Source organism: Aythya marila, assembly GCF_965140915.1.
Source record: "Aythya marila genome assembly, chromosome: 1".
Lineage (NCBI taxonomy): Eukaryota > Metazoa > Chordata > Aves > Anseriformes > Anatidae > Aythya > Aythya marila.
The window spans coordinates 605,144-626,992 of record NC_139042.1 but is presented as its reverse complement, the minus strand read 5'-3'; the positions used below and the strand labels follow the sequence as shown (position 1 = coordinate 626,992).

Sequence of the window (21,849 nt, the reverse complement as noted above, 5' to 3'; positions counted from 1 at the left end):
CACCATAGATGGGCTGGGGGAGCCAAGCTTGACTGGTGCTCACATGGACTCAGGCATGTAGCAAAATATGCGGTGTTAATCTTGAAACGTGGAAAAATATGTGAAAACAAGCCAGAAAAACCTATTTCATAATCAGGAAGAAGGCGAACTTTTTTTTTTTTTTTTTTTTAATTGGCGTATTGCATAAACGTCCAACTGCTGCTCCCAAACGCCGTGCCAGCACTGGCAGCCTCCACGTGAGACAAGGAGGGATACTGGGTAGGGTTCAGGGAACGCTTTTCCAAACGCCAGATGTTTAATGAGCAAACAAGGCGGCAGGTTTTTGGTACAGGCTACATCATGTTGGTGTTTTCTCCCTCAGCAGAATTCTGCCGGATCGACAAGCCCTTGTGCCACGATGAGGACGAGCAGCTCAGCTTCGAGGCTGTCCGCAACATACACAAGCAGATGGACGACGATGCCAATGGCAACGTGGACGTGGAGGAGAGTGATGAGGTTCGTACTCAGCCCTTTTTCTGTCCTCTCACATAGTTCTGCTCCCGTACAGGGCCCGGGAGGGCTGCTCCGTTACGGGCGGTGTTAATGTGGCAGGGGTGCCTGGAGGCTGCTGGCTGTCCTTTCCATCTGATCTGGCAAGGAAGCAATGTCCCATCGTGATCCAAGTTCCTGGTCCAAACAATGTATTGCAGTACTGTAATCTTTAGCGTGCATGACTTCTCTCCTCTGTTAGGGGCTTCTAGCCACTTAATTTTTGTTTTATATACAAGCTTTTATCAATTTATTCCATGGCTGAAAGACAGGTAGATCTGTTTAGGTGGTGGTTATTATTGCATTGCTTTCTTTTTTAACTCTGGAGTTGGGAAACCCGTCTGATTCTGATCAAGCCTCTCTTTGCCATATCGATGAGCAAATATGCTGGCTGCTGTCTCCTTCCCATTCTAGTATTTATATTTACTCCATTATTTCACCGTGTGGTGGTTTTGCTCAGGTGAGCAGCTGAGCTCCCCCACAGCTGCTCTCTCACTTCCCCTCCTCAAAGGGAAAAGGAGAGAAGAAAGTATACTGGGAAGAAAAAAACAACTCAGGGGTTGAGATAAGGATGGTTTAATTAAAGGGAAAAGGAAGAGGGGAAAGAAAAACAAGCAAAGGCTGTGTGGAAACACAGAGAGGAAAGAAATTACTCTCTGCTTCCCATCAACGAGCGACGTTCAGCCATGTCGGGGGAAGCAGGGCCCCGGTATTCACAGCAACTGTTTGGGAGGACAGACGTCTTCACAACGGGACTCCCCCCTCTCCTTCCCCTTTCCCACCTCTTATTGCTGTGTGTGACACCACAGGGCATGGGACATCCCTTTGGTGGTTTAGGTCAGCTGCCTGGTGATGTCCCCTCCCCGGCCCTGCTGGCTCTGGGGGTCGGAGGAGCCCTGGTGCGGTGCCAGCACTGCTCAGCAGCAGGCACAGCAGCGCTGGGACACCAGGGCTGTGCAACTGCACGTGCAGGGCACAGCGCTGCGTGGCTGCTGCAGGGAGCATAACTCCAGCACAGCCAGGCCCAGCACACACCAACCCACCTGAAACTGTTACAGCACGTTTGTCCATGCTGCAGAAAAAAAGAAACTAATTTTTGTTGTGTTGGTCATTGAAATTTTAGCTGGTAACTTTAATAAAGATAAATAAAATCATTGGTTTCCTACCTTAGTGACAGTAGAAATAGTGACTACTTGAAAAGAGAAAGCTTCGCTATCTGTAGTGTCTCCTCAGCTGCAGTGGATGCTCGTTTAAGACCCTCAGGGCTTCCAGGTGTTGGAAGTTAAAAAGAGCAATGTTGGAAGTTAAAAGAACAAAGGCTGCCAAGGTGACCTGGCAGCTACAAGATCCCCGTTTTCCCAATTCCTCGATCCGTTGCAGAACCAGTGGCTGGGCAGGGGTGGCTCGCAAGGCTCAGGTGCACGATGTCTGGCTTGAGGGCTGCAGGAGCTTCTTGAACGGTGGCAGCACACGTCTTGTGCCAAGTCCATGGCACGCGACCGAGGCTGCGCTGGGAGCAAGGGCTGCTGAATGATCCGAATTCTTGGCCGTGGAAGGATTGGAAACAGGGGCCACTGCTGGGCCCGGTACCCAGCATGCAGGTGGTGAGCCTGGCAGCCCCGTGCCGCCGCTCTCCTGGGGCACGCACTGCACCTCCTGGTGCTGGGGGAACCTGAGGACCCTCGGACAGCTTACAGAAACGCAGCCCGCTGCTTCTGGACCCACAGCTTTTTAATTTTCTTCTCTCATTCTGATGCATATGTCAAAAGGGAGGCAACGACAGCACCTGCGTAGTGCTGCACCGTCCTCCAGAAGCCCTCCTCTAGGACGCGTTATTCACAGCTCCCAGATGCAGAAATGGAAGTCCAGGGAGGTGAAACCTTCCACATGAACTCATGTAGCAGTGGGCAAAGCTGCTCGTGACGAGGCCCCTGTTGTTCTTGGGAGGATTGCAGTCCCCCAGGAATCAGCACGGCAGCCTCGAGCTGAAAGCAGCGCTTACGGGGAGCCAGTGGAGTGCTCCTGCTGGGTGGATTCAGCTGATGGTTCCCGTGCTGTGGTGCCATTTCCTCTGCCTAAATTCTGCTTGGTGGAGCAATTACAACAAATGAAAAGCTTTCCTGAGCAAATGAAGAGCTGCGGTGCTGCTCTTGTGTGAAATGAAAAGCTCTCAATCGCATTTCCTAAAACGTGGTGTTTTCCCTCGAGGCCGCTCTTCGCTCAGCCACTCGCCCAGGGGCTGCAGCTCGCTGTCCCCACGGAGCTGTGCGGGGTTCCTGGAGGGCAGGGGATGCAGGTGGCCGTGCGTGTGGCCGTGCTCTCTTTCTCAGACGTGGTGCAAGGAGAGCCGAGGTAGCTCCTGGTGCTGCTGTGCCGTGCTGCTGGTGCTCGTCCAGCCCGGGCCCCACGCAGCAAGGGGACACGTGCGTGGGTTCAGCAGAGAGTCAGCAAATCCCCGTCACAGCTGCAGCGGGGCCGTGCCTCTGGCTGCCCGATGCTTCTCACGTCTGGCTTCATGATGGGAGAAAAATTGCAAAATCCTGCATGCCTCATAGCATAACCTAGCCGACGTCACACAGGTGCATCTTTTTGGGGGCTGAAGATCTTTTTCCTTGGCTTCCCTTTCAGAGCTGATGAGCGTGCGGCGCACTGGGAGTGCCCGTGTGTGTGTGCAGGCAGCAAAACGGCGCTGGGGCTGTGAGCCTCACCCCTGCTGAGCTCGAGACCTGTGCTGACGTTAAAGCTGCGCTGAGTTAACCGTGCCGTGAAGGCTTTGAAGCCCCCGAAGGTCACATTTTGAGAGGTTTCTCTGGCCAGCCTGCTCCTGCTGGAGCCGCTCGCTGTCCCCTGTAACCGTGTTTTAAAGCCCCATCTCTGGCTGCGGGACAGCTGCTGGGGATATTGTTTGGAAGAATGTGCCCTACCACAAATAGTTCCTCTGGGCAGGCTCCCCTCTGTGGGGGTTTGTATACTTGGGGTTTATTTTTTTTATGGGTGAATTTGAGACAGGACAAAATGAGCTGACATCTTCGTGTCGTTCTGGGGCAGTGTTGGTGGTGGGTCGCTCCTGCAGGGATCTGCTGAGCTTAGTTGGACGACTTGCCTGGTAAACCACATTTCTCCTTCGGATTCATCTTATGTCAAATGCTTTAATTAAAAAAAAAAAAAAAGGTTCCTCTGTTGAGGATAGGCTGAGGTAATTTTGAAGCTTGGCTTTAATCACCTGTTCTCCAGAAGCATTTGCAAGCTCCAGCGGAGGGCAGAGGTCCCGCAGCCCTTACAGCACAGGGCTCGTGCTGCAATGCTGCCCACCAGGCCAGGTCTGTCCCTCGGCCTGTGCCGTGTGGCACCAGGAGGGATGCTCGTGGTGAGAGCTGCAGCTGGGAACCTTGACCTTGGGTTTGTTGTTTTGGCCCTTTCTCTCCGGGGTAAGTTACAGATATATTGTGTTTGGGTTAAGACTGTGCAGAAAGGGAGTGAGAGGCAGATGATAAGTTTATCTTTAAGCTGTTCTAATTATAGGTAGGGTGCGTGAGATTTCGTCCAACAGCTTCATGCTGTCCTTAAACCATCGCGGCATCTTTCCTTTCTGGATTGAATTTTCAATGAAGTTTAAGATGACATCAGTGGCCTCAATTAAAATGAAAGAGCTATCCCTCGTGGGGAGATCTTCTAATTAGCGATCTATTTCTGCTCTTCACGCTCACTCAAAAGGCAGCTCCGGCTGTTTAGGGGCTACTCTGATTTAGGTTTAAATCGACGGCTCTCTCCGACGCTTTTAGCCTGGTTTCCTAAGGAAACAGGGTTTCTGCTACCGCTCTGTCACTCCCCAGCTCCTCATAATTTCTGATCTGTTGTCTCGCTTCAGGCACGTTAGTGAGAAAGAGGTCTTGAAGACAGAAGTTTCCTGCAACTTTTCGTGAAAATCAGGAGCTCAGAAGACTGGAAAATCACACACTACCTGGGGGCAGGCTGCGTGCTGAGCTCCGTTAGCCTGTTCTGCTCACGTAGCACACACTCATTTAGCTGGTGCTCTTGGGGCACCCCTGCCCTGTGCAGCTGGTGGGATTTGGGAGCGTGGGAGGGGGCTGAAGGTTTGGGGAGGAGACACAGGGGTCCTGCGGGCAGTCAGGGTTTCTGCAGATTAGAAAGCACAAGGCTAATCTCCAGAAAATCGTTCTTCATGGAACTGCTGAGTTTTGGGTGTGCTTTCAGCCTCCGAGACCAGGGGCTTGTGTGAACCAAAGAACCCGTGCAGCCCCAGATCCCTGCCCCTTTTAGAGGGGAGAATAATGAGCTGGTGGAGAATTTAAACACGGGTGTCTGACCAGGTCCTATAACCCTGAGAAGGTGCTGTAGTTGGTGTTTGGGGGGTTCTCCACCTGATGGTGGAGGTTTTGTCTCGCTGAACGTGGTGAGAAACCTCCTGGCCTCTGCGTTCACAGAGCAGCCCTCTGGACATCGCCTGCTCCAGCCCCAGCCCAGGCAGGGCCACCCAGAGACACTTGTCCAGGACTTTGGGTTTTGGGTCTCCAGGGATAGCACCAGCAGCGTGTCCTCAGTGCTCTGAAGTGCTGCTCTGTAAGGGTTTGAGGTTGGTATTCTGTGTGCTGGTCCTTTCGCTGGGTGTTTGGCCGTCTGGGTATCCCACGGCTATTCCACATACATGTGTTAAAATGCACATCGTGTACGTGCTCAGGACGGTTGTCTGTGGGTGTGAAATCTCGACGAGATTTCTCAGAGGAGTTTTCTCTGGTGGGGAAAAAATGAGAGCCTTACAACTTCCAGCTAGAAAACTGTTCATGCAGTAGGTGGGAGAAGTGCCCTGAGAGCTGTGGGCTTGTCAGCGTGCAGAGCAGGAGCTGTATTTATTCATATTTACCTGTGCTGGCTGGCAGCATGTGGTGGGTGCAGCAGTCGTGTTCAGCACCGTGTTCAGAACATTTCTGATGCTGCTGGATACGGAGTTAGCAGGTCAGAAGCTGTCGTACCCGCTACAGCCGAAAATATTCCAATTTTCTAACGTGGGTTGGAGACAGCGAGTGACACCAGCAGCCCTGCAGAGACCCCAGTCGCCAGGCAGGACCAGCTCTCCGAGAAGACCAGTCGAGGCAAGCTCTGGCTGACTTGCTCTGTTTGCACTTCTGTTTCTTATCTTTTCCATAGAAGACATTTGGAGAAAAGCTGCTCCTGGCATTTCCCTGGGCTTTGGTGCATGCGGCGCCACTCCCTGAGCTCTCCCAGCCGTGCAGGCATGGCATGACCGGCGTGTCGGAGGGGGCAGTGGCCGCATCCTGCATCCAGTGAGAGGTGGATCCCCTCATCCTGGGGCAGGCGGCTGGCCCGGGTGGTCTTTAAGGTCCCCTCCACCCCATGCCCCTCTGTGACTCCCATCCCAGCGCTGGCAGCACCGCGAGCGTGCCGCGGGCTCCTTCGGGTGCCGGGTGCTGCAGGGAGCCGGGAGGGAGGGATCACTTTCCCTCCCTGTGCTCCCCGAGCTAAATTTACAGAGCGGCAGCTGATCCCCGTGTCCCGGTGGGAGCTCGCAGCCGCCCGGTGTGTGACGCCGGGTGACATTGCTGCCGGCCCTGTAGGTCACAGCAGCGGGAGGCAGACCGGGGCCCGGCTGCACTGGGCTGCACGTGCTGCAGCTTCCCGGAGGGTTTGGTGTCCTGTGTGCTCCGTGACAACGTGGGAGGGGAGCTAACACTTCTGCAAGAAGCATTTTTTTTTTATTTTTTATTTTTTGGGGAGTTAATGCTTTCTGCAAGCTGGAAAGCAAGAGGGCAGATCACCGAGAGGCTCCAGCTACAGACACCTGGCGCTGGCATTGGCAGCGCCCCGAGTGGGCTTGTGAAGAGTTCAGAAGGTTAAAATTGCTGTGGATATTTTTAATATCCAATATACTATTGAAATACAATCTCTCTATGCATAGGTAGCTTTTGAAATAATTCTGTTACACTCCTCACCTTAAAAAAAAACGTGAACAGAAATCTGCTTGGTAATCACACAGTGAGTCAGTGAGTGCAGGTAGGGATTTACATGTGAAATTGTCTTTTAATTTAGTTGTTGTAATAGGAACTGGGATGTGAGCCATCTCCTTCCCTCTGTTCCGTGTTCACATACTCGTGCTTGCCTCCCATCTCCTGAACTCCTCCTACCCAGAGTGCCGTCCCAAACCTTGTTAGACTTTCCCACTCCATTTTTTCTGATGATTTTCTTCACTTTTTCTTGGTGTCTCCCGTTTCTGCCCCATCTTCCCCTGAGATTTGAGGAGGATGGGAACAAAAGAAAGATGCTGTTGTGATGGCTGTGCTCCCTCAGTGAGCTCTGATCCAGCTGCAGACAGCGATGACAGGACACAAATATTCTTCAGTGGCCCAGCCAGCAGCACCAGCAGCAGCCCTCACCGCTCCTGACACCTGATTGCCTTGGGTGCCACTCGTCTTTTCCATTGCTGTTGCTGTTTTGCCTGTGATTTGGTTGCACCGTATTAACGTACAGGAAGCAAAAATGGAAATGGAGAACGGTTTAAGCAAAAGGCAAATATTGACCCCACAAACCGCCCGGGAGCATTTGGGGACTGGGAGAAGCAGGCTGCAAGCACCGGCACAGTGGGCTCGTGGGCTGTCCTTTACGTCACCGCAGTCTCCTTTTTTTTCACTATTTTTCATTTAATTGAGTAAGCCACTGGACTTAACTTTTCAGGAAATGTGCTGGGAGCTGCTTTGTCCCGGTAAGCCCGCTGTAACCAGTGGAGCCCGCGGGGACCAGGAGGCTGCCTCCACGAAAGCAAGGCGCTGCCCTCCCTGCAGCCTCCAGAGGGAACACACCTCGGCCCCTGCGGACAGCACGGGCTTCAGCTTTCGTTTGGAGTTGCAAATCCCATCCAGTAATAATAATTATTTTATTTTCATTGTTACCCCACTGACGTCAAGTCGGTTCCACTCCACCATTTAGCTGAATTCTGGGAGCGGTTACAATCCGGAGAAAAGTCTGCAATCCCCACAGCCCAGGTCATGTTATTCTGGTACTCTGTGTTTATCTGTATTAAAGTCAATGTAATATTAATTTAACATAAATACTTGTTGGTTATTGCCTGACTTGTCTTCCCAAATGCCAGAGGTACTGCAGAAGCCGTGGCAGAGCACGGCAGAGGTGCTCCAGGCCCTCCCGCCCCTCGGGGCCCTGCTGGGCTCTCGCCACCAGCTCCAGGCCCGGGGCGGCCTCCCCAGCATAAAAAAGGAGGCAAAATGCGACCGTGAGACTGGAAGTAGAGATAAATGCATGCAGCTCTAACAAGCTGCAGGTGTTCAGTAGTGGCAGTGTTTCTTACAGCAACTCAGCCAGGCAGATGATGTAGTTTTAGTCTGAGTGAATAAAGCCTGAGGTGCTGCAACCCAGAGCTGTAGGGCTTTGCTACAGAAAGTGTTCCGTGACAACATGTGGATGTAATAGTAATTGTAAGGTGAAATACTTTTTAACTCTCCTGTTGTCTAAATGATGAATCGAAGAATAATCCTGCTCTTTCTTCTTCTCCTAGTTCTTGAGAGAGGACTTGAATTACCATGACCCAACGGTCAAGCACAGCACTTTCCATGGAGAAGACAAGCTCATTAGCGTGGAAGATCTTTGGAAGGCCTGGAAGACATCTGAAGGTAAAAAAATAAAAAACACAAGCAAAATTAAATAACCTAAATAACCACACACACACACTCCTTGCTACAAAGGGCTGTGTGTACATCGCAGGGAAAATACTCTTATTCTGCCTTTGCTGCCTTCTCTAAGTTATTTTTCCAGCTTCTTTCTTTTGGGCATTTCTGCATTTTTTTGCTCTTGGTTCTTTCCAACTGTTAGTGCTGGCATCTGAGTACAGCCATAAAAGCCTAAATTGTTTTTCTTTCTCTACCCCTATAAACGTGTTAAAATAGAGCCAAATATTGCCCTATTCCAGTTTCTCCTTTACATTCTAGTTTCAGCTGATGTTTTATGGGGTAATAACATCCTACATATTAAATAGAGCTGTGTGGGAGTTTTTCTACAGATTGTATTTCCCTGAGAAGAAATTTGCTGAACTTGAGATGCTCCTTAAACTAGTGAAAAAAAGGTAGAATAAAATCCTAAACCACTAAGTGTACATAAATACATTCAACGTAGATGTAAGCTGCAAGCTCATGAAATGGTTTTGTTCTTCGCAGCAGCTTAGTCCAGGGAGGTGGTGAAAGTTCAGTCCCTGGTGGGAAACTCCCTAAAACTTCTGATTTTTTGAAGAAGCTTTTAGGTTCACTGGGACTTCTTGGCACAATTTCACTTTGATTTTTTTCCTGACCAGAATTTTAGAATTTCTGCTTTGAGAAATCTTAAAACTCACCCCTCCCCCTTCTTTCTGCGTTAGAAACTTTTATTTTTGATATATTGGGGGTTTCCTGTGATCTGTGGCATTGAACCATTTCTGCCAGTGACTGCATTTTGCTCCTCAGTTGTCCTTTTCTATTCAGTATTCTATTTGCTGCTCTCAAGACTGAGAACATCTTTTTTTTTTTTCCTGATAGTTTTAATTGCTGCTGATCAATTCACCTGTAGTCTTTTCCCTTCCCTTTGTCCTCCAAGATCAGATAATGTTATGAACACCTCTTGCTTGAAAAAATGGCTTTTAGTCTTCTGATGAATTTATCAAGTTTTCCATTTCTCCTTCGTGTCCTGTACCATTTGCACGTGATTTGTCAGCCTCGGCTTTTAAATTACGCGGGGATGGGATGTGCTCAGTGCCTTCAAAGCCCTGTGTAGGTACAGCTGCAGGCATGTCACCATCTCTCCCAGTCCCAGGACCACGTTCTTTGAAGGGCTGTCTGAAGGTGCAGCGATTCTGGGCACGGCCCTGGCATTGTTTATCCAGACTCCCTGTCCCACGGAGATGCGCAGCCACGTGGTTAAAATTCTTGCCCAAGCCACTTGGAGCCAGCAGGACGCTCCCGAATCGCTCTGCCTGCTGTGTTCAGGGGAAGCCTTGTGTCAGAAATATTCACTCTGTGGTGCGGCTGATTACAGATGACTTTGCCAGAAGTGCGTTTCAGCGTTGGTTGGGTAAGCACAGAAGCCATTAGGGGATGGAGGAGACCGTCCCGGGATACTCCCCGGGTCCCTTAATTGCGGAGCTGCTTTTGCTCTCTTCCTGTTGCTGACAAGTGCAGGAAGTGGCACTGCTCTGCGTGCAGCTCCTGTGGTACGGCTCTTGTTTTGGGGGATGTAATTAGCGCGCTGCTTTTCTTTCTCATTGTTCTGCGTATCTGGCTGACAAAATTAATGACTGGTTCCAAAAGTGGTCTCGTTTGGAGACTAATCCGGGCGTTTGAAAGCGAGCTGTAAAACAGTAGAAGCTGGCGAGAAGGCCAGGGCTCTGTGCGGCTGCGAAGGGCAGCGTTGACACAGCACTCGAGGCACGTCCAGGACACGCGTGCCCATTCCCTGCATCCCTTTTCCAAAAGGTTGGGGTGCTTTTACAATGGCTTGGCTTTGATTTATATAAATCCCTCGGTACGTGGGGCTCTTTGAAGCAGGAGATGGCCTGCGGGCAGGGTGCAGAGCAGGCGCAGCCTCCATCTCTTCACGCGGCAGACTACATGCCGTCGTGCCCCTGCCGTGGCCGTGCAGCCCAGTGGGACCCTCTGGGGGCCTCCAGCGTGGAGCAGATGGGGCTAGCAGGGTGCCCAGGTGCTTCAGAGCTTGCTTGAGTTTCTGCCCCTTGGCCTGGGGGGCTCTGTGGGTGCAGCAGGGCTGTCCTGCTGCGCTGGGCACGGCCACGGGCACCGCTTTCCCTCCCAGCTTCAGTTTCACATCTTGCTTCTGGCCACAAAAACGAGTTTCCCACAGTTTGTGGTCCAGGGACTGTAACTACAGGGAGTTTCCTAAAGCTTTGCGTTTCCGAACATGCACCTATGAATCATTTTGCAAGTTTACATGAGGATTATACCTTCTTCTGAAGCCTTGCTGTCTCCTGCTGAACTCCTGGCTCTCGTCCCGTCAGTTCTGTCATCCTGCTGTTGGAGGCACCGAGCTCGCTGGAGTGATTTGGAAGATGCTTCTCATATTTGTGGGGCAAATCACTGTTGACATTTAAGACGGGGCCACGAAGCTTTGAGTTCAGTGTTGACACAGCCCTTTAAGCCAGTAGTAAATGGGTCTTTTCTCCGCTTGGCTGTTGGAAACCGCGCGTGAGTCAGCCTGGAGGACGCTGGGCTGGGTGCGAGGCAGTGACCGGCAGAGTGGGCGTCCAGCACAGAGCTCTGTGAGCTGCTGGAGGCTGGGTAAATGCCCCGAGAACTCAGCCCACGCTCAGCAAAGGCAGAAGCTGATAAATTAAAGCATTGCAAAATAACAACCCCAATGTAAGATTATGTTGCCTGATTTCCTTTGCTTTCACGTTGCTACTGTAAGTACAGCAGAACTAAGCTGGAAAGGCAGAAGCTCCCTTCCCAATGGTTTTGTTATCCATGGTATTTGAGCTTTTTGTGTCTCTCAGTGTCGATGTTAAGCCCCTCAAAGCAGGGCTCCCAGGCTGACTGCGCATGATGGAAATCCACGAGGCAGGTGAGGGCACTGCAGAGAAAGGTTCCCCTGGACAAACGTGCTTTGCTGGCAGTTAGGAGACAGCAGCAATATCACTTGGATGACAGAAAGCAGTTTCCCTTACCACCTGCGTATACTTTGGGGCTCCCAGAGGACCTCGGCCACTGGTACATTCCTGGTATAACAGCCCTTGAGATCTCATGGCCTCCGATGCTGACTCACTGCATGTTTTGTAGGAAGGTATCTGTTTCAACTCTACAAATGTTTTCCCTTTGCTGAAGGCGGTAGGAAGAGGTGTATCCGGGGAAGTAACTGGTTATGCTGTTGTTGCTGACTTCATGATTTTAGTTGGTAAAAATCCTAAGCTGCTTGCATGTTTTCTACCCACAGTGTATAACTGGACGGTTGACGAGGTGGTTCAGTGGCTCATTACCTATGTCGAGCTGCCGCAGTACGAAGAGACCTTCAGAAAGCTGCAGCTGAGTGGACATGCCATGCCCAGGTCAGTGCTCACTGCGTAGTCTGTGGGAGGCATGCCAGGGAGAAGAACAGACTTGAGGTGGCTCGTAACATCATGTGCAGTTCATCTGCGTGTGCAGAGCCACGTAGGATTCCTGTTCTGCTTCAGTTACACTTGGAGGGTTTGGCTCTGCTGCAGTGTTCTTTGCAGGGATTGATTTAGCTGTAAGTGGGCAGGTACCTGCTGTGGGTGAAAGGAGAGGCTGCAGTTTGAGCGGTGTGGTTGGAAATGCTGTCCGTGCTGGTTTGGGACCAGAGTTCATCAGTCTGCATATGCCCGAGCTGTGTTTTCAGAGCTAAAACCCTGAGCTAGAGCAAAACAGATCTAGGTGACGTCCTGGCTCTGCCACAGGTTTCCTTCATAATCCCAGGGAGGTCACCAGGCTTCTCTGTCATTGTTCATCATCCTCAGCAAAGAGATGATCTCTGCTTGCTGGGTTGCATCTAGAAGTTCAGGGGCACTGGCTCAGGGGTAGGTGTGTGTCTCTGCACCACTCTGCACTGGTACGTGCTGTTAATTCATGCCTCTTGATGCTCCAGCAAAGGAGACTTCAAACCCACAAGATCCTCAAGAGAAGTGCTGGCTGTAAAGTGGCTTAAACTCATGACAAACTTGAAAAATCTGAGTGCAGCTTTTTGGGTAAAGGTTATTCTCTCTGTACAGGAACCTATAAACTGACGGATAAGTTTTAAAAAAAAAAAAAAAAAAGGTGTTCAAGGCAGTGCAAGGTGTGTGCTCAGGTTTCTTCTGTGTGGGAAGTATGTCCCTACAGTCAGATGTCAAAGGCTATCAGTGGAAATTGATTTAATAAATTAATTATGTCAGTAGTTTAGCTTGTCAGGATAAATAAAATAGGCATGGCCATACTTTTTTATCCTCTCTAACTGAAGCCAAAGATGATCGTAGAATCAAAGGATATCCTGAGTTGGAAGGGACCCCTAAGGATCATTGAGTCCAACTCCTTGCTCCACACAGGTCAACCCAAAAATTCAGGCCATATGGCTGAGAGCACAGTCCAAATGCTTCTTAAACACTGCCATGATGCTGTTTAACACTTTGATACAGATCTTCTTTACAAGAAACAACTTTATTCGAGGGATTTCTTTTGTCCTGATGGTCTAAGCAGGTAGTTTATTGGTCCTGTTCATCACATTTCTCCTCCTGTAGTTTCCATGTTACTAATTATGGGCAGTTATTAATTCAGATGGATATGACCGTGCCTCATTCTTTTTTTTTTTACAGGCTAGCTGTAAACAACGCTACCATGATGGGAACTGTTCTGAAAATGACAGACAGAAGCCACAGGCAGAAACTGCAGCTGAAAGCTCTCGACACTGTGCTCTTTGGGCCTCCTCTCTGTAAGTAACACTGCAAACCTCAGCGCTGTTAAGTGAGAGGAACGGTATCTGCTCAGCATCAAACAGCAGAGATACACATCAACCTGAGCCAGAGTTTATGCTGTTTAAATTGTTGCTGGTGTGATCAGCCAGACACAGCAACAGGTTGCCTCTGGTGTAACCCAGCAGCTCTGCAGCCGGAGAGGCATCCTGCCACAAAGCGCTGTGTTTGTCTGATGGGCCTCTTGCAGGCATGGGCTGCATTTTCCTGCTGGGATCACCCGTGTCTGTAGGAGAAACCTTTCCATCCTTTCCCTTAATTGCAGTGCTGGCCCTGTGGCCCAGCGGTGGGGTTTGCAGCTATGTGTTAACATCTGTGGATGGGAGCCACCTGCATCCACCTGCAGCAGCTGCCTTCAGGTGCAAGTGCAGGCTGTCCGGGTCCTGGCTGCAGAGCTCCTCCAAACCAGCAGAACAGCAGTGTTTAGGATGAATGAGAGCAAGGGACTGAGTTCTTTTGATGCTGATTACAGGCTTCTGTTGATGATCTAGGAGCACTCTGATGTTTATCTCAGCGCAGCTTGGGGTGCTCCTTTTGCATTCGTTCTGTCTGCCTCATGTCTGCCGTCTCTTTATTAAATGTACTTCTTGTGTCTTTCCCACTTATTCATGTTTTCCTCTTTAGCTTTTGATGCTTTTGTGAGGTAAACTGAAGCCTTGCTTGATCAGGGGCCTGTTTTGCTTGGCATCACGCAGATGTGATGGGTTTTTAAGGCAGCCTGTATGGACTGCACACGTCCTGAGCCCTTCTGCAAAGTGCTTATCTTTCCCTTTTAGTCATCTTGTACCCCCTGTATGAGAGGCTTTCAAAAATGAATACAAAGGGGTTCTTTCTCACCAAATACAATACAATACAATACAAATACAATGCAAATACAATAGTCTGGATGCAAATTCTGGCTCAGGAACTGCCATGGTTTCAGTTGCTGGCAGCTGGAAATACACACCATCAGAAATACCACTTCCTCTGTTATTTCTGTGTTTTTTTAAGCGTCTGCTACTGCCCACTGTTGGCAGTGCCAGCGAGGATGGCTGCACCAGAGAGTCGGCAGTAGCAGGCAGGATGAACCTTGGCTCTGCACAACGTGGACACGCTAACGACCTCACAGAGAAATTGATTTTTTTTGGCTGGTGAGAAGCGATAAGGTGCTTCCAAAGTCCAGCCGTTGGTGCAGCCGGTGCCATCACTTCTTGTCTTCAGTCCGTGTCCAAACTCCCGAGAGGCGGCGCAGCAAGGCAAATCCTGGGCAAATCGGCTGCTCGGAGTAAACCGGGTGAAATTTATGAGGCTTGGAGGAGACAGGAGCCGACTGAATGAGCCGTGTAGGTTACACAGCCAGCCGTGTTCGCTCGCAGTCATTACAAAACACGTGCTCCCTCGGAGATGGTTTCCTTTCTCAGTCGCAGGCCTCTCGGTCGGCACGGGGCAGCCCCAGCTCTGCCCTTGCGTTGTTCCTGCTGGCAGCGGCAGGGCTCGGAGCAGGAACCTGCCAGGCAGTTGCAAGATGCTCTGGAAATGGCAGAGTAAATTGCTCTCAGTGATTCCAGGTCAGCGGCTGCTCTCTGTTAGAGGTACTGCTGCGTGCCGCCGTGGCACTGTAACACCAGCCTCCGGTCATGCAGGTTGCAGTGCGTGGTGAGTGGCACTTGGAGTGCTTCAGGTTGGTGTTTGGAGCAGGGTCACTCCCTCACTCCCCCCCCCACTCGCTCACTCCCACCCCTCAAAGAATAAAACTGAGAAAATGTGATGGAAAGGGCTCAACGGCTGAGATAAAGACAGGGAAATCACTCAACAGTTACTGTCATGGGCAAAATAGACTCAGAACAGGGAGATTAACAGAATTTATTGCTAACAAGATAGAGCAGTGATGAACAAACAAAAAAACAAACTCCAGCACCTTCCCCTCATCCACCTCTTCCACCTCCTCCCCCCGAGCAGTGCAGGGGAACGGGCAATGGGGGCTGCGGTCAGTCCCTGAGGCTTCATCCCCGCCACCCCTCACGGTCCCTCTGTGCCCCTGTTGCCCCTGTTCCCTGTGGGGTCCCTCCCATGGATGCCGTCCTTCCCCAACTGACCCCATGTGGGCTGCCCACAGGCAGCAGCTCCTCCAGAACTGCTCCCACACGGCTCCGTCCCACGGGGTCCATCCCCCAGTCCCAAACTGCTCCAGCACGGGGCCCCACAGGTGGGCGGCAGCTCCCCCCAGACCCCATCCACCTGCTCCACCGGGGGCTCCTCCACCCATGGGGGGGCTGCAGCGTGGAGATCTGCTCCGTGTGGGACCCATGGGTGCAGGGGGACAGCCTGCTCCACCAGGGGCCTCTCCACAGGCCGCAGGGGAACTTGTGCTCTGGTTGATGGAGCACCTCCTGCCTCCTGCTGCACTGACCTTAGGGGCTGTAGGGCTGCTTCTCACTCCTCTCTCCATCTACTGTTGTGCAGCAGTTTTGGTTTTCCCTTTCTTCAATCTGCTCTCCCAGAGGCACAAACAACATCTCTTACTGGCTCAGCTCTGGGCAGCAGCAGGTCCCTTTGGAGCCGGCTGAACCTGGCCCTTACCTGACATGGGGCAGCTGCTGGGCTCTGCTGGACAGAGGCCACCCTGCAGCCCCCCACAACCAAAACCTTGCCATTAAACCCAATACAATACCGATCAGGTATGTGAATCCTTTAAGCTTTTAGCTGAAGCAGGGATTTAACGCTTTTTAGACAGCAATATTTGCTAGTTGGTAGTTAATTGAATGGATTTGTCTCTGGTTTATTATGGTGAGAACTCACTTATCTAAAACTAATTTCTTGAGAAATTGATTGCAAGGCAGCAGTTCTCAGCAGCCATCAGCGATCAGCAGTAATTCAGGAAGTACTCCGCGACCTTTTAAGCTGCAGAAGCTGCTCTTCTGGCTCAGCAGTAGATTCAGTGGTTTCAGGTACGTTCCAGTTCTTGTTCTTTTTGTTTGGTCGGTGAAGGTGGTCTCCTCTGCTCCTTGCCGCTGCAAGGGAAGCTCCCAGCAGCAGGATGTGGCTCACAGGTACAGGACCTTAAGGGTTTTTCGTCTCTCACAAAGAAGCTCTTGTACCTGCAATGCATAGGAAGTAATAAATACACCCAGCCCAGCTTGGAGTGCCACGGCTGCTTCCTTCAGACTCACAAATCCAGACGTCTCACTGCCAGGGGGGATTCCAGCCCAAGTACCAGGGCACTGTTTCTCATTCTGCCCCATGAAGTCGGGAAGACTTCCTTGTCCTGAGGCTAAAAACTTCTCTGATGTCTCCTGTAGTTTGGAGCAGAGGCTTCAGCCAGCACCACTTAGCTGATGCGCGCCTGGCCAATTTGCTTGCTGATCAGCAGACTCCTGTGGTCTCATTTTCTATGCCAGACTCCAGACGTATGATTCCTCTCTTCAAAGAGGTCTGCTCGCTTGCAGGGCTACAGCTCTGTAATTAATCCATCGCACAGGAGTGTGGTGAAATTACAAACCAAGCGAGATGAACTGATCGAGTCTGTGTCTGTGTTCCTTTGTTTTCCTGTTCCTTACTTCAGAAATGCATCCAGGACCAAATATCACAACTTCGGGTGAAACAGGAGAGGAGAATTTAAGGAAGCAAGCAGTGAAATGTAAAACCATAGGGTTTTCTTTGTGAGTAGTGAATGTAGATTTTTTTTCTTAACTCTCAAGTAACAGACTCAGCTGTTTGTCTCCTCACCTTGCCCAAGGCAGCACTGTGGTGTGATTTTGGATTGGACAATGGGCACCCGAACAGGACGTGGCACTTGTTGCAGGTTTCTGGATGAACTTACTTTATTTTTTTTTTGTTTTTCAGTAAGTGTTTATTTCTTTGGTGTCCACTCAGGGGTGGACAAAGCCAGGTGTCCGTTGGTAGAGCTTGGTGTGGCTGATTTGTTTCTGTTTGTTGTGATTAGAAGAGTATTTGTCAAGTACTTCGAGACCCGCTTAAACATTATTTGTTTAAAGCAATAGAATTTCTTAACCAAATAGCAGATTGATTTATCGCTGTGAGATTTACCATCCTCTTTAAATATTTACAGTTAAATGGATTGTGTTTGGATTTCCTGCACCTATGCAGACAAGCAGCTTTGTCCCATTAGGACACTTTGTAAGTGACTTTTCTGCTCACAAGTCAGCGCTGTCCGTCAGTGGAGCTGTCTGTCCATGTGACAAGCACCTGTTAAATAAGCTGTGGCTTTTTTTAACAATAGCTAGGAAGCTAAAAACCCAGGGGGTGTGCTTGGTGTTCAGACATCCCATTGTCCTCAAAATCAGCAAGTCTTTCAAAGGTGTAAGGTTCTTTACCCGATTCTGGTGTGAGCCCACTAGCAAACAGAAGTGTTCCAGTACTGGAGGAAAGTCCCAGTCTTGGTACAGACAGAGACACGAATGCCAAGTGCCTTCAGGGAAATGTAGAAGACTGGTAGCTTGGTTTTTAAAGGAGGTGTGTGTTCTGTACTTGGTTTTATGCTGTTGTACCTCAAGCAGCTGCAGCCTGAGCTTTTCTTCTTTCCTGTGTTGTCTGAAAACATCTGCTTCTGCACGTGGCAGGCTGCATCGCAGATCTGATTAGTTCCCACAGAGGAACCAAAAAATTAGTAATTCCCATGTTTTCTGATACTTCAATTTCACTATAAATAGCTGGTGTGGAATGTAGATTTCTTTTGTTTAATCAGTGCTAATGTAAGTTGCTTTAAAATTGCTGTTTTTCCAATAATCCAGCTGGGTTTTATTCCCAAAGCAAAACATTGGGAAACTTTCAGTTTAAAAATTGAGGCTTTGAATTTGTGTCATTCATGGTGGGTCTCTGGTTCAAAAAAATTCAGGTTACTCTTACACTTTTACTATTGCTTAGCTTCTGACCTTGCTTCTTTAACACATCAAACACGGCAGCGCTGCAAACCCAACGCAGCGTATGATCATCCTGCAGTCACCTGCATGCCTGCTGTGGGCTTTGGCAAAGCGGTGTCTGTGCTTCCTCCTTGCCTCCCACAAATAAAAAGAAAAAAAGCACGGAAACTGGTGTCCCCGGTGCCGTTTGCTCACCCTGCAGTGTTTGTACCCGTGGTGCTCTTGGCGCTGTCTGGCAGCTGAGGTTCAGCTCTGAAAGCTGCTCGAGACACTCACTACGCGGTCGGCTTCTGCCACGGGGCGTTAGACAGGCTAAATAGCTGGGACAGCAGAAAGTCCTGCTATGGTGAGATAAAAACAAGAAAATGGAGCGTTCAGGGGTGATCCTGTGCTGCAGGGGCACCTCACTGGTGCCCACGGGCGCCAAGCCTGGCGGGTGCTTGTGTCAAGGCTGCCAGCCACGGCCGAAGGAACCCATCCGTGCGCCTCGTGCAGGAACCAGGGGTGAATCACAGAATCACACAGAATTTCTAGGTTGGAAGAGACCTCAAGATCATCAAGTCCAACCTCTGACCTAACGCTAGCAGTCCCCACTAAACCATATCCCTAAGCTCTACGTCTAAACGTCTTTTAAAGACTTCCAGGGATGGTGACTCCACCACTTCCCTGGGCAGCCTGTTCCAGTGTCCAACAACCCTTTCGGTAAAGAAGTTCTTCCTAACATCTAACCTAAAATGATGTTAAAATGTGATGTTAACGTGATGTTAAACGTGAAAAACGCCACCTCTTCTGTTTGGCATAGGTCTTTGGAGAAGGAGCACAACACCTCCCTGTGCCTTTCCCAGCGCTGTGCACCGCAGCCTGGGGTCTGTCTGCGCGCAGAAACCGGCTGCAGAAACTGTGGGCAGCACGGGCAGCTCTGTGCTGGGATAAGTCACGTTCCTCTGGGGTGGTTAATGCCTTTGCAAAGCAGAGTTGTTAGAAAGGCAGTAAGCAGAAGAGGTGTTCTGGCACGAAATGTCTGATCTGGAGCAGTTTGATCAAACCAAGCGTGATCCCAGCACCTTGGGCATTTCGTGGGGCCGCAGCAGTGTGTGTGAGCTGAGTGCTGGTGAGGCAGTCTTGTGGTTCACGTAGCTGTGGCCGAGAGCAGCCAGGCACACGCCTTTGGAGGCAGGTGAGGTTGTGGTGAAGTAGATGGACGTGGCACTGCGATTCTGAATGCATCTTCTCCTGCTGTGTTGGCACTTGGAAGGAAACAGCATTTGCAGCCGTCCCGTCCCCCTGGTGAGCCACCAGCCCCCGCGGCAGCGCTTCCAGCGGACCCCAACAGAGCCCCTCCAAGGGTTTTACTAAAATGCAGCTTAAGCTGTTTGGAAGCTATAATCGTTCATTTGCTAAATTCCAGGCACTTCTGCTAGCTATTAGGGGAATATGGGTGGGTTTGTGTGTTTGGTGTGGTTTGGTGGCAGGGGGTGGCATTGTGCACAGCAAACCAATGTGCGTTCTGGAAAGGGACTTGGTGAAATGCTTGTCGGGGAAACCCCACTTAGTTGCAACAATAGCTAGTGAACATGCTTTATGCTCTTCATTTTTGAGTAGGTTAATGGTACGGAGAATTCCATTTGTGGAAAAATAATTGGCAGTTTGTGGTAAACGCTGTTTTTTGTGAGCGTCAGTACAAAATGTAACAGCTGTACGTCTGTCCTTTCCCCCCTCCTGAAGCCCATGTGGAAGCTGCAGCCTGTCTGGTCTGCGGGGAGATGGGCTGAATCCAAGCACGGCTTGGATCTGTCACAGAGTATGAGAGTGCACAAACTGGGGTAAAGTAATCAAGTTTCAGATGATTTGGGTTTTTATTTACCATTCTTTGAACCACTCAGAGGCAGTGGCCGGGATGTCCATCCCAGCTGGTGGCCCTGGCCCTGCTCGCAGTGCTCGTCGTTAGCCACACACTTCTTCCCAGGAATGAGGACTTCAGTTCTGGTGAACCTGCATTCTTGCAGGGCTGCAGGAAGCAAAAAGGCAACTTTTATGTCTAAGCTGAGTTTTCCCTATTGTTTCCTTAATGCTTGTCTTCAGTGGAAGCCGCCGGAGAGGAAGGATGCTTGCCAGGCGGCTGCGTGGTGTGGCTTTGGCAGCAGGAGGAGGCTGTGAGTCAGCGGGGCTGGGTTTGGTTGGGGCTGGGTTTGGTTGGGGCTGGGTTTGGTCGGGGCTGGGTTTGGTCGGTGTCTCACGGGGCTGCACCCAGCACCCCGGGCTAAGGCAGGCTGGAGCTGCCCGGCTGGGAAGGCAGCAGAGCTGCAGAGCTGCAGCGCTGGGCAAAGCAGGCAGTGGGAACGGGGGGAAACCTGCAAAGGAGAGGAGAGCTTGGGTATTGTGTGAGGGCAGAGAGCAAGTCATCTGAACGAGTCGCCCAGGCAGTCTTCTCACGACACGAAATAAGAGGGATCTGAAGTGATGCATGTGCAGCAACTTGCCAGGAGCTGCTTCTTAGGAAGAGGATGTTGTGATAATCCATCCGGAATGGGAAGCGGGGCCAATGCGAGTCTTGTTTATTTCTTTAGCGTTGAATTTACAAGTGAGTGTTTTCAGAGAATGACTGGACTCTTCTGTGGCACGTTAGGTGATGCACTAGGTGACACAGAAGGGGGGAAGGTGCTTGGATGGCCTCCTGGCCCCCCCGGGGGGCTCCTGGAGCAGCCTTGTCCATGACCCACATCAGCTGGGTGCAGGGCTGCTGGCACGGCCACGTCCCACGGTTCCTTTGAATGGTTCAGTTGGAACGAGGACGTTATTCCTCTCCTTTCTTCCATTTATGCACCTACAGAGACCCATGTGGTGTTTGTGTGTTTAAGCAAATTAAAGCTATTAATACTGCAGTCAGGTGCTGGTGGGCTGGGCAGAGCAATAGCTACCAGGCATTGCTCTTCATCAATTAAACACTTCAGGTGACAGGTGGCACTGATACTTTCCAGCAATAGATTAACCATTGCATTCCAGAGGGAAATTTCACTCTTACTTAAAAAATTGTCCTAAGGCAGGGGGTTATACACATCTCCATGAGCTGTACCGGTATTGCTAAGCCAAGATCTTTATTTAATCCGTTTCTGCTGAAATTCTGTTAATCTTCTGACAAATGGGAGGTGATTTTTCCTTAGCTTCAAGTATAGCAGGCTACAATGAGAGCAGTAAAAAGGAAAAAAGCAAGCAGCACAAGCTGAGATGTGTCGTTGTGTCCATGATCTGTGCCTGTGCCCCTGGGCTTCCACAGGGGCATCAGCGCTGCATCGCCTGCTGCTGCTTCGTGCCCGCGGCCATCAGTCCAGCTTCAGGCTCACATGCTGCTCGTCACCACGCTGAAGTTGAATGCAGCCTGAACAGTTGGTCAGGAAGAACAAAGTGGAGCAAAGCGGTGTAAAGTTACACAGAGATGACCTGAGCAGTGCAGGTACCGTAATTCAATGAGCTCCTGCTGCTGCTGCTGCAGCTGAGCCGGGATGATGAGCTGCGTTTGCCCCAAGCCTCTTGCAGAGACAGGATCGAGGTGGAAGCTTAAATTTCCTTCACTGGAAATTCCTAAGTGGTTCGTGTCTCACGTGCAGCAGGCTGGGAACACGACTGCTTGCAAGCGCCAGTTTCCAGGAAAGTGCAAGCACTTTCCTTCATCAGCCCACACCCAGAAAGAAAAACACCCGCTGAGGACAGATAATGGGAGGTCTGTAGAGGAGAATGCTCTCAGGTATCCATCTATTTCAGCTGGGGGCTCTGGTCGGCGATACCCGAGAGCCAGTGCTCCAGCTGGGACACCCCTTGTATCGCCAGCCTGCGGACCGGGGCTCCCTTGGCTTTTGCATTTCTCTCCAGGGCAGCATCTCCAGTCACGGCTTCACTTTTTAGTAAAACCACAGTCGGATGTGCTGCATCACCCAGGGTTTGTATGACCATCATGTGTTCACTGGACAACACCTATCAGTG

General features: G+C 50.6%; 1 protein-coding gene across 5 annotated transcripts in view; it reads left to right on the top strand.

Annotated features, from left to right (window-relative positions):
• The window catches only part of STIM1 (stromal interaction molecule 1), an 83,778-nt gene that overhangs the window by 31,851 nt on the left and 30,078 nt on the right, over window positions 1-21,849 (top strand). For 4 of the 5 annotated variants that reach the window (XM_082762599.1, XM_082762601.1, XM_082762598.1 and 1 more), the window contains exons 2-5: window positions 362-495; window positions 8,072-8,186; window positions 11,485-11,596; window positions 12,857-12,972. In XM_082762599.1, coding sequence (XP_082618725.1) covers window positions 362-495; window positions 8,072-8,186; window positions 11,485-11,596; window positions 12,857-12,972 — 477 coding nt within the window. The remainder of the gene's footprint in view (window positions 1-361; window positions 496-8,071; window positions 8,187-11,484; window positions 11,597-12,856; window positions 12,973-21,849) is intronic. The other variant, XM_082762600.1, reaches the window with a different exon arrangement.